Below are 19,332 nucleotides of genomic sequence, written 5' to 3' on the forward strand. Positions count from 1 at the left end.
ATGTAATGGCAATAGATCTCAGCTATATATAAGCCCATGAAAAACACATAATACAAAGCTCACCCTCTTGGATTCCCCCTGTGCCCATGGTATATAGTCCAATTGCAACAGTCCTAGAAGGGCCTTGCTGGTTTGGTATAAAGTTGATTCTCTCTTGTGTAAGGAAAGGAAGTCAGTCAGCTGGCATGAGTCTGAAAGCAAGTACTACTGAGAATGATGTACTTATGATGTAGTTAACTTCACAGGAGCTCTGTGTGCAAGCAGTCTGGTGCCTCCATGTCTGAGGGTATGGGTATCTGAGGTGACATTTCAGTGGTGGTCAGTTGTGGGGTGATGAAGAGGAACAAATGTAAGAGCATCCATTGCTAATACACAATAGAATGTAGGAGCGATGTGGCTGCTGGGCATTAAAGGTTATGAATGGCATCATAGGGGGTTAGGTAAAAGTCTTGCTGTTCTGGACCACTGCGTCCCCTTGCAACATCTGCTGTACCTTATTCAGGCAGGTGCTCAGAGCAGCATGTGGGAGGAGAACAGAGGAAGGCAGCACTTAATCTGCCAGTCTGTGCAAACTTGTATGCCCTGCAGGAGCCGGAGCCACTCTTCTAATGCACAGTTTCTTTTTTAAAAAGGACAGGCTCAGAAACACCACCTGTTTAGGAACCAATGAGAGGATTGGTACCAGTGGTGACAAAATAAATGCCTAGACTGTTAGTTTTAGAACTCCTAACCCTTAAAGCACCTCAGCTTCCCTGCAGCCCCAAACACCTGAGTGGTCTAAACATACACAGGAGAACAGATGTGCCAACACCCATGATTAACTGCCCTCACTGCTCCAAGCCATATTTACCAAGCAACAGGTCAACCTCTTCAAATGTGCCTGCCTCAACTCAGGCACCTAAATGAAGTGGCTTGATTTTTTTTTTCCCCACCTACAACTTTTAAATTCAGAGACCTGCCCTGTTCAGCACCCCCCACCTTTAGATGACTAACTACCATTCTTGGTATTTTTATCTAGCATTTGCTCGCTATAACAACTTTAAGATCTGAGAATTGGTCACATTAAAGAGCTCTAAAGCAGAATGGGCTCCTTCAGAAATTACAATTCTACATTGGCTCTAGCAAATACTGGATTTGCAGGAATCTTTTTGCTGCACAGTTGCTCTTTTCACTCAGCTGAAAATAAATGTCTCAACTTTAATCAGCCCCAATCATCTAACTGGACAGGGCTGCACCTGGCCCCCTCATCCCATCTTGGTATGAGTTGCAGAATTGGCACTGCACACCCTATCATTGAAGCAAGACAATTAAACAAACACAAAAAAACCTGCCTCTATCAGTGGGTGAGGGATGGAGCAACTGGGCAATGTGCTACTATAAGTCTCACTGCACTGGGCAGCCCTGATCACCAGCTGGCCCACAGGGGCTGTAAATGATTTCCAAGAAGGAAGGTCACATCCCCTTTAGTGCATTGCACTCCATCACTACCCTCAGGTGTTCAGCTTGAAGCTGTAGTTGGAGGGGCTTTTGTATTCTATGTAGTGAAAGAGCCTGAACTCAGGCTCCAGTTTTGCATGTAGGTTTCAAACGTATTGGAAACAGGCTCCTGCAAACGGCTTTGTGGGTGGGAGCTGCTCCTTGGAACATCAGGTAGTGGGGATATACAGTGAAGTCTGGCTGAGTAAGCACAGGGGAGGGAGGGCTTCAGTTATAAGCTGCCCTATGTCAGACCTTGGCCCACTCACTTTACTTGTCCAAGGGTGAGCTACTTACTCCTGCTCCCAGGGCTGCTGAGAGGATTGGTGAGTGAATGGCTGGACAATTATTTGGAAAAAGCTTGGTGCCATTCCATTACTCTGCAGCCTCTTCGGTTCTTACATGCCGCCCAGTGCTGCTCTGAGCCATGTGGGGGGGGGGAGGGGGGAGTGGAGGCAGAAGGTGGTTCTCTCTGACCATGGGTTCTGCCCAGCAACTCTAATAAATTGCAGTTCTCCACCTCACTGTCTAGAGCTGACCTTTGAGGAAAGAGAGCAGCCAACAGTGCTGGTCTAAGCCCCTCCTAGAGGGCTCCCGCCTGTTATCCAAGCACAGTGCTCCCTTCAGCTTCACGCTGAAAGGACACACTTCACCCTCCTCCCCCAGAAGGCCAGAGAGGCTGTGGGGAAGCAGGGGAAGGTTTAGGCCTTGACCAGGCAGCTAAATCCACCCCAGCAGCATATCCACAGCAAGTCAAAAAGTCCCTGGCCAGGCTTTCCTTCTAACTGAACAGAGCAGGGCAAAAGGCAGGCATAGTTTGACAGGAACCTGGTGCAGGTCACTACTGGTGATTCTCAGCAGACTGCTATGTTCTGTGAAGAACACTCACTAAATCCAAGAGAGACAGCTAGAGATTTTTGCCCAGCTTGATGTTTCTTCTTGTTTGTTGTTGGCAAGAGGGCATTCTGATGAGTGCAGGAGTCAGGAAGCATACCCAAGCCTGCTGATCAGGGGGCAGCTACCACCAGCAGTAGAAGGCAAGGACAAGAAGGGGCAGATGCATCTCTTCCTACCCTTATTGCAATTTAGTGTTTAGAACAGGGTGAAGGTCAGCTAGGCATTTAGACTCTGTATTAGGCTGTAACAAACAATCTTCACATTAAATAAGTAGCTAGAATTGATTTTTCTGCAACTTTCACTACTTAGAACTGAGGTGTGACTAAACTGCACTAAGGATCAAGAGTTGTAACAAGAACCACTTATATTTCAGTTGTGGACAGTTATATAAACATATACGCTATGATTATAGCTGGAGAAGCAGAAGATTTCAGACACTTAGAATAGCTTACTCACCATGATCCCTCAGCAATAAACTCATTCAGCCACTAACTCACGTAGGGCTAAGTTTGCTCTTTGCATTTCAGCAGCTTTGTTCATGATTCCTGTTCAGACCAATTTGAACCTCGTTGATTCTTGCTCAGTTCAAAGCACTGCTGACAAAGGACTTAGAGTCTTTTGGTAGACACACAACTCTATTCTCACTCACTGCACTCCACTGGGATTGGAGAACCAACCGTGTTCACACATCAGCCCCTGCTTGACAGCCAGGAGCCACTGCACCTGTAGAAAAACTAAGGTTATACAGTCCAGGAAACTATGTGCATCTGACATTTAATGCAGAAACGGTGCTCTCAGATGGTAGGACCATGGCCAGTGCTGGGCCTGAGTGTGGGATGTAGGAGACCCATGGTCCGGTTCTTGCTCAACCACAGGTTTCCTTTGACTGTGATCAAGTCACAGAGGGACTGTCATTGCAATGACCCTGTTGGGGCCATACAGCCCCATGCAATCCATAACCCCAAGCTGGGTGCCCAGGCTCTACCCTGCATTGGGAGAGGTCGGAACCTCACAATAGCTTCAAGGCTGCTGGGGATCCTATCTACGCTAGGCCCTAGGAAATGACAGTGGTTAGAAAGGGCCCGTGGGAAGTGGAAAACCTGGACTGAAGTCCCTGCTTCAAGTCACACACAGCTGGGAGCTGAAAGCACTACGCCCTGGGCTGGTGGACAGTGGGACCTCCATATTGGATTTCAGCAGCTACAGCCCTTGCTAGAGCTAGCTCTTCCTCTCTGGGCGAGGGGGGAGCATGGCCCCCGTGGCTGTATTTATTCTCCCAGCCGGACTGCCGAGAAAGGGGAGACAAGATTAAAAAAAAAAATCACACTTTAAAATACAGCTGGGCAGCGTTTAGATCTTTTGAGGTCACAGGTCCAAGCTATAGTGCAAAGCCAGGAGGCTAGATTTTTTTAAGCAGCGGAAAGGCTGGTGTAATCGTATGACTGCACAAGCTGGAGACAAACATTGGCAATACTGGCACAGAAGCAGCCACTTCCAGCACCAGCTGGATACTGCCTGATCCAGGGTTAAGAGAGGAACAGCTGTTTGGAATTCAGGGTGTCAGACCTTCACCCACCTGGTTAGAGCAGGAAACCGTAGTCCAGTGTTACAGGAAAGCTAAACTGATAGCAGTAGCTTTCCTCTTGTTGCCAAGGAAAGTTGAAGACTTGTACATACAGCTAGCACCATGCTTTATGTTGCAGGCTTGCGATGTCTTGGATACAAGTAGACACACCTCTAAATCCCTACCCCGAGTGGGTAGTTTCATGTTATGCATTCCTCATGTTCTGCTGAGGCCAGACCAGATGGCCAAAGGGTGCTCTGCTACTCAAATTCAAGCATCCAAGGTTGTGGTACTGAAAATTAGCTGGAGTGCTTGAAGGATCAACTTCAAGCTGGAGACTGGAGCAGCTGGTGTTCCTCGGGCCTTTTGAAGAGCAAGTTCGTGTTTTCCAGGGGGTTGCAGTTGAGGGCCTCAAGCCAAAGGGAGGGGAAGCTTCAGCATTAAATACCATCTCTGGTGACATGCTTATTGCAGCTGCTAACAAGCCAACCACCACGCACAGAATTCCTCCAGGAAAGAAGGACAGAGGCAGGTACTGGTACAGCAATGGAGAGCACGGCAGGAAGGCTGAAAGTCTCATGTTTAGCTTACTCAGGTGGTTTAAGGCAAGTTTTCCAAAATGGAGAACTTGCAGAAGTCAAACCATACACTGTACAATACTGATCAAATCTTCCACTTTAGACCCAGAATTGGGGACCCAGGAAGTGTTGGCTATAGCTAGTCCCCTGTATTTTAGGATCTCATCACATTAACATTTGTGGAGGTTTTTAGCAAGACATCCAAAAAGCAGATGGGTATGGGACAGTTCTGCTGTAGGTGAGATTATTCCTTCCATCCTGTGATGGGTTCACACCACTCACCGCTGGACGGGCACCTCCTGCTGGCCCTTTCTGGAGATTAGCACCAGGCAGACACCCAACAGTCTGTGCACCGTCACTATTTCCCCACAATTCACCTGTAGCCCTTCGCACAGCTGTCAGCAACTGCCATGTCCTCTTCACAACTCGGCTTCTAGCCGTGGCACTGTCCATGTTCCCCCTTTCTGACGAGGCGTATTTCAATTCTAGATTTTAGCCACAGTGGCAAGTAGGGAGGGACAAGGCCCACCCACTACCGCAGCTCCCAGCCCAGGGACCCTCTAGCTAACAGCCTCCAGCTGCCTCCCCCTAGTGCTGCTTCAAATTCCCTAGGCCACTTCCCCAAGGCCCTAGCACCTTCTCTGCACCTCAAGCTTGCTAGTCGCAGCAGCCCGCCAGGAAGTCACTTTAGCTCCCTATCCCTTCCTGCTAGCAGCTGTCCTGTCTGGGTGCTACTCTCCTGCAGCCCTCCAGAAACCCAGTCCTCTCCCTGGGGCTCCCTGCAACAACCGATGGCTTTTAGCCCTGCAGCTCTTATGTGGGCCTGCTGGGCCCTGATTGGTTGCATCTTGCTTTTAACCCCTTCAGTGCAGTGTAGGACGGAGGCCCCATCACATATCCCAAACTGCTGGCCAGCAGCGTGGGCAGTTTTAGAAAGGCTGCACCTGCTGTTTTAGAAAGGCTCAGACGTGAGCATGGCAATCCTTCAGAAAAAAGATGTGCGGTAATGGAGTAAGCTGGCACCCTTGTGCTCCACAGAAAAGCCTTGTTGTAATTTACTAGATTGTTGAACACCAAGAAAAAAAAATCTTTACATGTTCCATTTGCTGTTATTTAAACTGCATCCAGGCTTGTTACATTTTAAAGAAACTACATAACCCAATACACATGCCTGTTTTAGTTACACAGGAGCTCGCTGTAGCTCAAAAGCTTGTCTTTCACCACCAAAGTTGGTCCAATAAAACGTATTCCCCTCACCCCCTGTGTTTCTCGCTTAAACAAAGGCTTTCTCCATCAGACTCAAACCCTTGCTCCTCCAGAAAGAAATACAGGCAGCTTCATGGATGTTCCTATTGTTTCCCATCTGAATTTACTGCCTATTGCATGAAAGAATCATGGCAGAATTCCCTTATGCCTAGTCACAGCACATCCCATTTTTAGACCTAACTTGATTCCTTGATTTGTCTGAAAAAGGAAGTTCTAGGAACTTTAACCAAATCAGTATCACATTTTTGGAAATATAGCTACTAGGTAACTTGAATGCAAAACAATCCATTGCATAACTGATCATTTTCAGGTGAAACAAACAGTTAAGATGCTATTTAGTTACCTTTCTTTAGGCTTATTTTATATGTTTGAGAACACTTTAGTTCATATCAGTTTAATACATAACAAAAAGTTTCAGAAACATACAATCAATGGCGTTTGGAAACAGACATGCAACTTAACCAGTGAAGTTGTGTGCTTTATGGGTATTAATGAGGATGACTACTATACCAGTACCCAAAAACATTTAAAAAAAAAAATAAGACTAGCTAAACAAAGTGTTCTCTTTAAACAGAGACACGCCAGTATGAAAGGGAGACATTCTTTCAAATTCATCTTCATTAAAAGCTGGAGTATATATTTGTGTTAAGTACAGCAGGCAATTCTTGTTTTCTCTTTTCAGAATAAATAGCTGGCATGATCTATGTAGTGGAATACATACACACCAACATTTCTTAAAGGAGGAGGATTAATTTCATTTCATAGATACACAACTTATTTTAATCATGTACTGAAAATAAATTACAGGAAATAACTTTAAAATGCAACGGAGGACAAGAAGTTTCACAATCAACATTCCCATTGATTTCCCAGGGGGTGAGAGATCGCAGTACCCAAGGCAGGTAAATATCACAAATATATCAAAAACGTCAAACTGTTTATGCATTCACACATTTACATGAGCCACAAGCATTCTGTCACAGGGACTGTACTTAGCCTACCACAGAACCAGGTTTTGCCATAAACTACAAAACTTTGATACAAAATTGTATTTATATATTTATATTTCATATACACGCCCTATCTGACTTCTTAAAAATAAAAACTAAACACGCCATACAGACAGTCCTAACTCACTGCTTCATAGCTGTAGGCAACTTTTTTTGGATGGAAATTTCCCCAGTAAAATTAATGGCATATTATATACATGAAGGCTAAACTGCAGAAAAAGACAGCTCAGGTTTCTGATATGCATCTCCTTTAGGACAAAGTCTGTAAATCAAAAAGGCAAGACAAATGTACACTTTGAATCACTTCCTTAGTTACAATAGTTAGTTCTAAGGTCATTTTTTGTGAGGAACCGATGCATGCATTTCTGTAATACTGGTATAAAAGGCAGTAAAGCAAGATCTTTTGTATATAGTGGCTCAATAATGGCTTCACTGACATTTCAATTTGATTCTTGATATAGCTATTTTTATAAATACTCCAGAAGTTAAAAGTTTCACTGGGATATTGTGTGGCTAAATACACTGTTAAAAGAATTCCTTGTACACATTTGACAATTACTTCCCTGAAATATCCTGTACAGAGGATCTATTTCCATTGTAAGCCAGAGACTGCACCATCTCGGGAAAGGAGGAAAGTCACTCATCCTGGCACACGTGCACAATACACAAACTGTGTTTAGAGTCCCGCACTTGCCAGTCTCCATGGCACTAGTCTGTCTTAGAAGCAGACTACAGAGAATGCTTAACGCTGACACACTTATTTTTCACACTTGATGGCACCAATCTGTGAAGCCAGTCACACTAAACTACTTCTATAGCTGATTGTAAACTTTGGTTTATTTTTATTGAGTTCTCATTGTACAGCAAGCATGTCTAGGATGAGAGAGGGCTGAGTTGAAAGTTGAAGAGGAGATGAATTGTCAGTCTGTCTTTAATCTGGCATGATGAGACACCTGTTCAGTCAGGCCTGCTTTGATAGAGTTTGTTACAGACTGCCTCATGTTATCCTCCATCAAATTATCACTCAGGGGCTTCAATACCTGTGGTGTGAGAAATGTGCAAAATAAAGATGAGGTAAACCAAACAACCCTTTAAAATATAAAAATATATAAAATACGAGAATTCAAGTAATGAAAAAAATTAAAATCTTGGAATCTGAAAAATAAAAAAATATGTGATGCATTAAAAGGAAATGGTGAAGAGTTGTGCTGCTACAGTAATGAAGTTAATCATTTACAGATCATGAACAAAAATGATTTTCCTCCTACACAGTATTTCACTGAATTCAAACCACTTTACAGTTCCTAGAAGACGGATGTGCAGTTCCATACCCTATATGCAGCATCAATCTGGTATGTTTACAGCATTTATGCAGACCGGCCCAGACGGTCCTGCTTATTGTCCTATATGTGTAAGTGTGAACACTTCAGATACAGAAAGAAATTTTAAAATACTGTCTAATTTTTCTTCTTGTTATTGTTGGATGAGAGTCGCTGCCGCTGCGCTGATGTAAGAACACGGCGAATCATTCGACGTCTAACAACTTCAAAGAGTTTGGAAAACACCTAAAATATGAATTGAGCTGTTAGGAAAAGGACTCACAGCAAGCAGTAGGAAAATAAAGGCAACTAATTAATAAGACTAATTGCTGCTAATTTCTCACCTTCCTGGGATTCCTCTGAAGCAAAGAGAAAAGAAAAGGCAGAAAGATTTAGAAATGGTCAGTAGCAAGAACACGCATGAGTCATTGGACAAAGGAATCCACCTTCTGTATCGGAATGATTAAGGGCATGTCTACACTACAGCCACTATAAAGGCACAGCTCCAACACTTCAGGTGTGCCACCACTGTGCCCCAAGGTCAATGCTTCCTACGCTGGGAAGAACCCCATCCATCACCAATGTAGTTAATCCATTTCTCTGAGGGATGGTAGCTAGATCAGTGGAAGAATCCTTCCGTCAACCTAGCCATGGCTACACTGAGGGTTAGGTTGAACTAACCACAGTTCTCAAGGCTTGAAATTTTTCAAAGCCCTGAGCAACACAAATATGTCAATCTCCTTTTTTAGCATAAGCCAGGCCTCAGGCTAAGAATCTAAGAGGAACTGGTTCTTTACCACTGGTTATCATCTCACAGTATAATGTACAGTCCAATTGCAGTGACAGGTGTTGTCTACACTAGAAAGGGTTTGTCAGTACAGTTGTACCAACTAACCCTCTTAGTGGGGATGCAGCTATCACCAGCAGAAGAGTCCCCAAGCAAAGAAAGAGACACCGGCAGAACGCTTTAATGCCAGTATAACTGCATCTATACCCAAGTTTTGGCCAGCATAGCTGTCAGTCAGTTAGGGGCCTGGTTTTCATCCACATACCCTGAACCGACAGAGCTATGCCAGCAAAACGTAAGTGCTGATTCATTGCCTGGTCACTTCCTTGGGAGTGAGGACCCAACAGCATGCTTAGAAAGCCCCATTTTACATCTGAAAAAGTCTAGACTTGAGGAAACCACTGTAAAGCTAAAAGGACAAAACAATTCTGAAGTCAGAATTTATATGGAGCTGCAGGAAGGGATAGATTTTTTCAAAACTTCAGGAATTAGGACATAGAAAATGAATTATGAGAATGTAATAGATTTAAGTTACAAAGCTATCATCTAGTTTTGCTTCCAGCATCTTAAGAGAAAATGTCTGTCAAAGGTAACTTATACAGTTGAGAATGAAGAGAGACATCACCATATTACTTCTATACTTCACATTGCCCCTGTGCTATTTTACATACAGTAACCCTTAACTGCGATTCAGTATTTAAACCATTGTGGGGCCTTAAGTATTGATTTTCTACCACATACAAGCATTTGCTTGTCACTTTTTAGCATCACACCTTTCATCTGCAGTCATTGCCTATTTTTTACTCCTAGTGTAACCAAAGTATGTCACTATCACTGGTACTACAGCATCTCCAGTAATAAGACATTACCTATTTAATCCCTGAAAAGCAGTAAAAAAATCCTATATATTAACCCGAAGCTTTGATAGTTGGACCCATGTATTTGGGTCCATCAGATAAACTAGCAACAAGATAGGCTATAAAGGCAAAATTCTATGTTTTCAGATTAATAGTGGAATGAAGAATTAATCTACCACATTTGCTACCTTTATGCAAGGTCATCCTCTGTTGGCTTTTAAAAGAAAGGCCAATTGTTCTAGCAAACATTTTTACACTGGCAACTATACCAGCCACTATACTACTCAAAATGTTATTAGTAACATTAAAAACATTTTGTCTTCCCAATATGAGAAAGCACTGCGATTTCTCCTATGGAAGCTGCTGCAAGTTGGACTCCTTGCAGATATTAATTTACCTCTAATTTTCTTCCGTGCAGTCTTTAATTAGTGGCCTCTTCGGTATCAGGCTTGTTGTCCAACAGCAAGGGGGACAACACATACGGAGTGGATTCTGGGCAGTGTTGCCGCATCACATTTCTTGCACCAATAGATCAATGGAATCGCTCACGCCCCATGGCAGAAATGAAGATTTACAAAAACTAACTTACCGAAGGATTTTTCGTCAGCCTTTTAACTAATTTTTCAGAGAACGGTAATCAACAAGGATTTTTTTTTTTTTAAATCCTTCCACTTGTGTGCTGCTCTCAGAACTTACTGTGAGCAAAAACTTCAGGTAACAAGACACTGAATGGTATCTTAGGCTGGTTTTAGAGTCTAGTTTCTCCAAGGTATTCTCCTTGAAAGTTACACAATGTCTATACTTCTGAGTTCATTTTACCTTCCAGAAGAACTAGGATTCTTTATTCTGCACTAGAACAATTTTTGATGAACAGCATTAAACAGAAATTTTAATTGGCAAGTTTGTTCAAGAAAGGACACTTTCATAATTAAATAGATACCAACCTGTTCCCATAGTGCTTCAGCAATTTGATCAATGACTGTTCCAACTTCTCTGAATTCCCCAGAGTACTTAACATATGCCCAAGTACAAAGGGATACAAGAGCTAGCCCCATGATGAGATTGCACAGGGTAGCTATGGAGTTCATACCAAGGAAGCCAGTCAGTCCTGAGATGATATACATGGCAAACATAACAGCAAATAGAGTGGCAGGGGTACGAGCAGCATAAAAGATGTTTTTGCCATCATTGTGCTTCATAAAGTTTGCATAGATTTCATCGATCTCTGCTTCAAGCTGGTCCTGGTAGCGTCGACAGAACTCCTCCCCACCCATTTTTTTCACAGAACGGAACTGTTTGACAGCTGACTCTTTCAAATCCTGGTGCTTTCGTTCTAGGTCTGATGGAGCAATGTAAGGCTTGTCCCCACCACAAACCTGTTAAAATAACAACCAGAGGTGAGGTGTCAGGGTACAGCAGGAAGAGCTTGTGCTGTTCAACACTGCATTCAAAATAAAACTGTTACTTGCATGAGACGTTATTCCTTAGAGGGCAAGGGTTAGAGCACCGCACTCTCCCTTGCAGGTGGTATGGGGCAGAACGTTTCAATGCTCAAGTTCGGCTGTTCAGACACCCTTGCTTCATACTGAAGCCTAAAAATGAGAAATGGCCTCAACCATCCAGTCATGTTCAGTCTAACATGACTTTGTATTCTCCAGCTTCTTTTTTAGGGGGCAGGAGACAGTGGCAATGAGAAACTGGCCCTACTATAACATTCACCTTCATAGAATAAGTACACAAACAATTCTCTCCTTTTAAGTGAAGTAGAATCTCAGACTCTCCTGGCTGTTCAAACAGGTGGAGAAGGGGTATCTTTGTGACTTCATCCTCTTGTAGTTCCCCAGCCTTCTGGCAAAGAGTAAAACTCTAGCCCTCCCATCAGCCTCTGTTTTGGGTCCTCCTCAATGAAGGTACTTCAACACTTTCCTCTGCTGCTGCTTAGAACTCTGCCAATCAGCAGGGTTAAACTGACCCAGTTCTGATTATTGATGCCAGCTAGGCTTTTCTATCCCCAGTTTTCACTCTGCTGCAGCTAACAAGAACAAATCCTAAATTGGGGGTACAAAGATGCGCTGGTTGTAAGTGATCAGAGGTGGAAAGGTGGCTAGCTTGATGAATCAGCTACTGTGCCATCTCCAGTCTGACAAGCAACCAGCTGGCTTTAGCTAGCATAAGCCACTAGGACAGTAAAACCAGTGTCTTATGAGCTTGGTCAAAGCCCTAGCTGTGTCCATCTCACTACTTGTGTTGCAGCCACAACCCCCTCTTGAAGGGAGCAAATGTCCATTACTGCCATGGTTCCTTTCCAAAAGGATCCACAGTGTGGAGCGCCTCGCCAGTCAGCTGAGCAAAAGAAGCTGACTGTGCCAGTTACGATTCAGCAATGAGAACCAGAGGCTGGGGACATATTCCTACTGTGCTCAGAACTTCAACTTTGTGGTATTCTGAATTAGTTCCAGCCCAGGCAAACGCACCCAGAAGTGTGGTCTCTCAAAGCTGGGATGATTTCAAAGAGCAAATTTAACAGGTCTACACAGAAACAAACATTAGGCCATATTTTGAGTTCACAAAACCAAATTCAGCATGGTGTGAAGACACCCAAGGAATATCCCAGCTGCCCACCATACAACATTACCTTTCATCTGTGCATCAGAGATTCACTGAGGACAAGCGGGTGATTTGAATGACAGTGGCCTCCCTCTGTGTGAATAGGTACTTGGGTGTGTTCGATTCCCTATTTCAGTGAATTTGCTATGAACAGCTTCACTTAACAGCTGGGCTGCTAATCACAGCACCCTGCCTTTACTGTGCTGAATTTGAAGTGATGATCTTCAGAAAGGCAACTTGTCTGGTGCCATATTTTGAAGGGCCATACAGGAAAGGTGGGTTTCACGCCTGCTCTCTTGCACCTGGGTTAGTGGAAACTAGGCATACAGGAGAGAGGACAAGTACTTCGTGCCCCAGGGACCCTTTCTGGCAGATAATGGAGCTAGTCAATGCAGCTCTAAGGAGTCCCGTCCAGTCCTTTGGGGGAAAAAGGTGATCTGGGAGAGATACTTAATGCTCTCAAGAGGAGATGAAAATACCAGCAACATCCACCTACGCATCCATACTGCCCCCTTCAAGGGAAGCATATGGCAAACTATTGTTTTGGATATTTTTTAATCCTACTCTTCTCTCTCTACATGGCTCCTGCTAAAGATCTGTCTGGAGAGGAACGCCTCTAACCTAACCCTAGACACTCTCCAGTCTGGCATCTGCCCCTCACACTCTAGGGAAACAGCTCTCGTCAAAGATTCTAATGCCCTTTTCGATGCCAAGGCTCAGAACCAGCACTCCATTCTCATCCTCCTTGACCCTATCAGCTGCCTTCAACACCACCAACCACTCTCCTTTGGCTTCTGGGACTCTCCTCTCTAACTGCTCCTTCAGCGGATGTGCCTTATCCTTCGCCCCCCACCCCAACTCTCTCGGGGGATTCCAGAGGGCTCCAGCCTCAGTTCCCTTCTCTTCTCCCTGGGTAATCTCATCCGCAAATGCAAATCCAACTCCCATCTCTATGCTGATGACTCTCAGATCTCTCTCTACTCCAGACTGGTCTCCTCCTGTCCCTACTAAAATCTTGGTCTATTTCTAATATCTTGTGGCTGTGTAGCTGTTAGCACAAGCTCACCACAACAAGAACAAAACTCATCTCCTCCTGCCCCGCCTCCGTTCCCAATCACTGTGGACGCCACCATTTCTGTCACTTAGGCCCACAACCTGGGCATCAGCAGACAACTCTAGTTCCTCACATTCAGGCTACGTCTAAGTCATGAAGATTCTTTCTGCATAACATCTCTCAAAGACCACCTTTCCTATCCACACAGCTAAAACTCTTGTCCAGTCTCAAATCATCTTGATTGCCGCAACACCCTTCTCTGGCCTTGACAAATGCACTCTTGCCCCATTCACATCCAGTCAGAATGCTGCTGCAAAGATCATTTTCCTAGCCTGTTGCCTTCCTTGTCTTCACTTTCAAAACCATTCATGATCTATCCCCACCCTACCCATCATCTCTCATTCACTGTCAACTTACTGACTTCCACCTTAGATTGACCCATGATGTTAGCATCCATTAACCACTGTTAAATACTTAAACAAGTCCTTTTGTTTCTCCCATGCGCACACCAAACAGCTTAACTGTAGTGACAGCCCTGCTCATTAACCTGACCTATATGGCCTCATTGTTTCCTTGTCTGTATCCACCTGTTGTTCCTTGTCATACTTAGATTGTAAACTCTTTGGGGCAGGGACGGTCTTTCTTCTGTATTTGTACAGTGCCCAGCACAATGGGGTTCTGGTCCATGACTTGGGCTCCTAGGCACCATGATAATACTGATATTAAAGACTGATTAAAGCTAGTTTTAATCAAGATAAAGACCAAAACAAATTATTTCAACTCTGTTCTTAGTGTCAAAAGCTTCAGATCCATCTGTCATATCAGGACCTGGTCCGTAAAATGTTCAAAGTTTTGCAGAAGATGTTGGATAAAGGCTCATTTTGTTTAGCCACATTTATTGCATAAAATATTGACCCCTGGTGAAGTTCCTATGGAAACAGATCTGTAAGAGAACATCTGCTCCTGTTTATCCCTTACCAAAAGGGTAAATCCTCCAACATTACAATCAGCTCCATGGCCAGTTATGATTAAGTGGGAAATAATTTAGCACTTTTATAACAATTCATCTAAAAATCTCAAAGGTCTTCACAAAGTGGGAATACTACGCCTCCATTTTATTACACAGGGATTGTGAGACTGGCTCAGACCTGGATTCTCTCTAGTTTGGTATCTTGTCTCTGACAGTGTCCAACCCAGATGCTTCAAAAAAGGTGCAAGAACCCTGCAGTGGGTAAATGGGGGGTGAGCTGTCCACAACATTAGGCCCCATCCTGATCTCTAACAGAGAAAAAACCCTGAAGCATGAGGTTTAATATCCCTTTCAACAGTTTTATTATCTAGGATTGTTATAGCTAATTAAATTGATAGCCACAGTATCCAATCTTTTTGAATCATGTTAAGTTCTTAGCATCAATGACTTTCTGTGGCCATGTGTTCTCTACAGTCCAATTTCAAATTGTGTGAAAAAGGATTTCCTTTAATCAGTTTTGAATTTGCCACCTTTTAGTTTCATTGGATGGCATCCCCTTGTTCTCATGTTGGGAGAGAGAAATTCTTAACCTACCTTCTGGGTTCCATTCATCATTTTATATACTCTTTCCCCTCTAGTCTCCTTTCTAAGGTAAATAATCCCAATCTCTTCTCTCTTCATACAAGTTTTTTTCCATGCCCTTGATCATTCTTGTCACCCTGCTCCAAGCTCTCTCCTGATCTGCACTGTCTTTTTTGAGGCGGAGTATCCAGTACTGCAGACAGTAGTCCAGAGGTGGCCCTGGCACTGATTTACAGTAGCTACAGGAGCAGATGTACTCTTAAATGGGTGCTATTTTCATGGGACCATGCTTCACAGTAAGTGAAAGACTTGCTTATACCTGTAACAAACATATACAATTGTTTTACAGAATTTCACATAAGGGGTCAATAGTTCTGTGAGAAGTGACTTTAAATTGTTGCCCAACTTCATGGACTGAAGACTGGAACGGGCCTTGGTAGTGGGTTCACTATAAGAGTGCTGTCACAATGGAGCATGAAGTAGCAGGTGGCCAATGAAACTGTTAGCTACATGTAGCTATTTGGATTTTGCAAATACTGAACAAATATTTCAGTACTTTTTAATCCTCACATTTTATAGCTAACAATAGCTACTGCTCTAACACTTTCTAGAAAGTGACCAGAAATCAGTAGTGTAATATCTCAAGAACTCAGGCAATTTGTGTTTTGTTTTTCAGTATGAACACTGTATGCTGATGCTACTACCACATGCATCTCTTCATTATGGTAGCTGCTGCATGTCTCCTTAATCAGCTGCTGCTCAGAGAATTCTCAAGTCATGTAGCACCTGGTGTCCCACATGTAGAGAAGACATCTCAATCCCACTCCTCAACCTCACCATCAATTTCCTTCTCCCTCCTTCATGAGTGATCTTGTGACTTTTGCTGCATGGGTGATCTTCACTGATCACATGGCATGGAGTCCTGATGCTGAGCCAATTTATCCATTAGTATATTAACCGTGTAATTGTTTAACACAACATTATGCACAACTCCACAAGAGGCCTTATACATACTGTTATCTTAATTTTGTAATCAACATACCTGCTCCATGCTTTTGTTGTAGGAGTCTTTTGCTCCTGCCACTGCAGCAAGGTTGTTGGCTTCAGCTGTTGCCTTGGGGAAACAAAAGCATATGGATATTGATCAAGCACCATACACGGTTCTATCTGACTTGCCAATAATATTAGTTATACATTATGAAGCACCAACACCTTTAACCAATTTTGTTCCATTTAATTTTGAACGTTTAACCCGTTAGCTTCAGGTCTGAAGTTAACCTTCTATGTGAACAAATAAAGGATCTGCTGTAAAGTAGATTAAAGTAGCTTACTAGAAGCAAAGATTTCAGCCCTACCACTCTATTAAAGCTATGTATTAGACATCTATATGCCCATATGTGATCTTTCTATCATGAGACAGATAAGGAAGAGACTATTTTGATGGTTACCAAATAGAAAAGGATGTCCAAATTAACATTTGTTAGAAAGCTGGCAGAAAAAAATTCCATCGCTATATAAAGGCAGTTTTCCCTCCCCCCTGAGTGTATTATCTCTGCAAGGTCACAGGTCTGTGGTTCTGGGCTCAGAATTTGTAGTAAGCAGTGTCTTTTTGGTTCATGTCAGAATCAACCAGTCTAAATAATGTTGCAGGAGAGAATGTGGTCCCATCCTCCCCCTCAAAATCAGAGGGAGAAGGAGGAAGGGAAGTGGCCATCCACTGGAGTCCATCACTTGCCTTTCGATTTGAGGGAGCATTATAAGAAGCTTTCTAAGCCCTTAGAGAAATCCAAGGAGGAGTTGGCTCCTTGAAGGGGAGGTACCCAGAACAACTTCAGATTCTAAATCAAAAGAACTCCTATGGTTTCTTCCATTATAGGGACTTTCATCCCTCAACTCCAAGGGATAAAGCCAGCACAAACTGAGCATCTCCTTGCTGACTCCTAAATCCCACCAACATAAGCATTGTACACACTAACCAAGGCATGACTGGACTGCACAAAGTTTAGTCTAAATCTGATCTTCCTCTCTGGATCAACCACAGAGGAAAATATTGGTAGTTACCTTATCTGACAGACCCATGGAGTGGAAAGTAGCCTGACCCCATGCAGTGGTGCAGGCATCTAAGTGACTAAATGCTCCTATTCTATTAGCACTAGACACTAAGCTAATAAAAGCAATACTAGGAACTGAATCAAAATGTAGACAAAATGGCAAGGTTTCAGGGGAGCAGATATGCTGATGTACATTAAAACCCTAATGGCTACCACTTCAGATGGTTCTAAGCCCACACAAGCCCCCAAAGTGGGCAACTGCCAAGGCCCTTCTTGAAGAAACAAACAGCTCCATGGGTGCTAGAACTTCATTCACAAACTTCAGTGTCTTCAAGAACTACATCCTTAATGAATGTAAAGAACGTAATGTTTGTTTCTTCATTCCACTTATTATTAAAGGATAAGAAAATACCTGGAGCATTGATTTAGGATGAGGTAGCGCTTCTCCCTGATAGATTTTAATGTAAGCCTGAAAAACAAAGCAATTCATTAAATTTTGTTTTACTGACTTTTTTTTTTGAGCTGAGCATTTGTGATGGGAAGAAAGCCAGCGTCCAAATCAGTCCTTCAAGTTAATCCTAAATATTTAATTAAGCAAACCTCTACATGCAGGAGTAAAATCTACAACTGACATTTACATATGTAAATTTGTCCCAACACTTTAATCCCTTTACATTGCAAAACCCTTATAATAAATGTTGTCCCTACTAATCTCCATATTTAGCGAATCAAAGCAATACTGTAGTGACACATGGCAATTAATATATGTGCTTTTACTAAGATTAGAGCTACATGTCTATCATGGTATTAAAACACTTTCTACTTGCTTCATTAGAAGGTTCTACTCACTGACACATTTACATTTTACATGCCCACGAACAATAAAGTGAGTCTGTGATGAATCCTGGGGTTTTTTATAATTAAACACGTCTGTTTAGAGGCCCCTCTTTCCTCATTTTCAGAGCCAGAAGCCTGCATCCCCTGTTCAGCTGGGTTTGTACATCAGCAGGGGCTGGAGCCTACCAGACAGAAGAGGGTTTTGAAGAGGAGAAGCAGCTACTACGGTTTCAAGGACTGGCAGCCTGGAGACCATCAGGGAAGAGTGAGCATCTATGCCACCCTCTGCCCCCACCCAATGTATCTGGTGTCTTTGGGGGGCTGGGGAGAACCCCTCTCCTCCAAGATAGGGGAAGACAACACCTCACGCACATGCCCTTCCCAGAATCTGGGATAGCAGGAAGTTCCATCCCATCCCCAGATGGTGAACAAATTGGGGAGAAGCAGGGCTTAGGGAGGAGCTTATGCACCCACTTCTGCAGGAATAAGGTATAACCTGGGGGAAGGTGAACAAACATCCCACCCTGGAACATGGGATACAATTGCTGGGGTGGGCAGGATGAACTGGGGAAACTCAGCAGGCTGGTTACAATCAAGCTGGTCCTCAGCTTCCCACCCCTGCCCAAGAGCCTCAGTTGTCCTTTGCTCTGTGGCTAGGAAGAAAGGAAGAGGACAATGTATTGTGTATCCCACCTCCACGCTCCACACAAGCTCTCTCTGCAGGTTGGTGAGGAGCAAGGCCCTGCTCAGCAGCAAGCTGGGGGAGGAATGTAGGCCTTCCAGGAGCAGATTAATGGGAAACTGGTGCTCTAGTCTGCAACAGGGAGCTCACTACTTTGGGCCAGCAGCACTAACTAGCACACTGAACTCTTCTATTGTTCCTCCTGCGCCTCTCCCCCCATAGGTCTCCATCGCTGGGAGAGGGAGGAGAAACAAAGCAGGGATTGCTCCTTCCCCCGCAGTTACTCCTGGTCCCTGATGCTGATGTACAGACCTCTCTGCTGGGGCTGGGACTGGGACTTTCAATTTCAGAAAGGAAGTCAAAGGACAGGGCCCCTCAGCACCCCAGATCAAGGAGATGAGACAAGAAGTGGCTAATCTGCATGGAACTCTTCTGAATAATGGACGACATGAACTAAATCAGGAGAATATTAAGTGTGCAAAGTGAAGCTCACAACTTCACTATTTCCTGATTTACGGCTGCCCTCAAAATCTTAGTTCTACCACTTTCTGCCTATATGTTGTAAGTCTTTATTTGCATGGTCACATGTTAGTCTCTTCAGAGCTCCCCATGTCATTCAGAGCACACATTGGACAGTGCAATATGAATCAGGAAGCTTTTCTTAAATATTTATATATTTTATTCTCACTTTTCAGGGTGTGGTCCCTTCCACATTCACCGAACAACCAGACCCTGAACTAAGTGAGGCGGAGGTCCTATGGAGAAAAAATGTGCATGCAATCGTGTAATTAAAGA

General features: G+C 43.7%; 1 protein-coding gene across 6 annotated transcripts in view; it reads right to left on the bottom strand.

Annotated features, from left to right (window-relative positions):
* Positions 1-6,533: 6,533 nt before the first annotated feature.
* Positions 6,534-19,332, bottom strand: part of ATL2 (atlastin GTPase 2) — a 73,525-nt gene continuing 60,726 nt past the window's right edge. For 5 of the 6 annotated variants that reach the window (XM_067533032.1, XM_067533037.1, XM_067533034.1 and 2 more), the window contains 4 exons: positions 17,431-17,487; positions 16,010-16,081; positions 10,699-11,130; positions 6,534-7,831 (listed from right to left, as the gene is read on the bottom strand). In XM_067533032.1, coding sequence (XP_067389133.1) covers positions 7,712-7,831; positions 10,699-11,130; positions 16,010-16,081; positions 17,431-17,487 — 681 coding nt within the window. In that variant the 3' untranslated portion in view covers positions 6,534-7,711. Of the gene's footprint in view, positions 7,832-8,122; positions 8,357-10,698; positions 11,131-16,009; positions 16,082-17,430; positions 17,488-19,332 lie in introns of all 6 variants that reach the window. The other variant, XM_067533033.1, reaches the window with a different exon arrangement.

Source organism: Emydura macquarii, unplaced genomic scaffold, assembly GCF_026122565.2.
Source record: "Emydura macquarii macquarii isolate MOO-44397 ecotype Brisbane River unplaced genomic scaffold, CSIRO-AGI_Emac_v2 contig_3305, whole genome shotgun sequence".
NCBI classification, from domain to species: domain Eukaryota; kingdom Metazoa; phylum Chordata; order Testudines; family Chelidae; genus Emydura; species Emydura macquarii.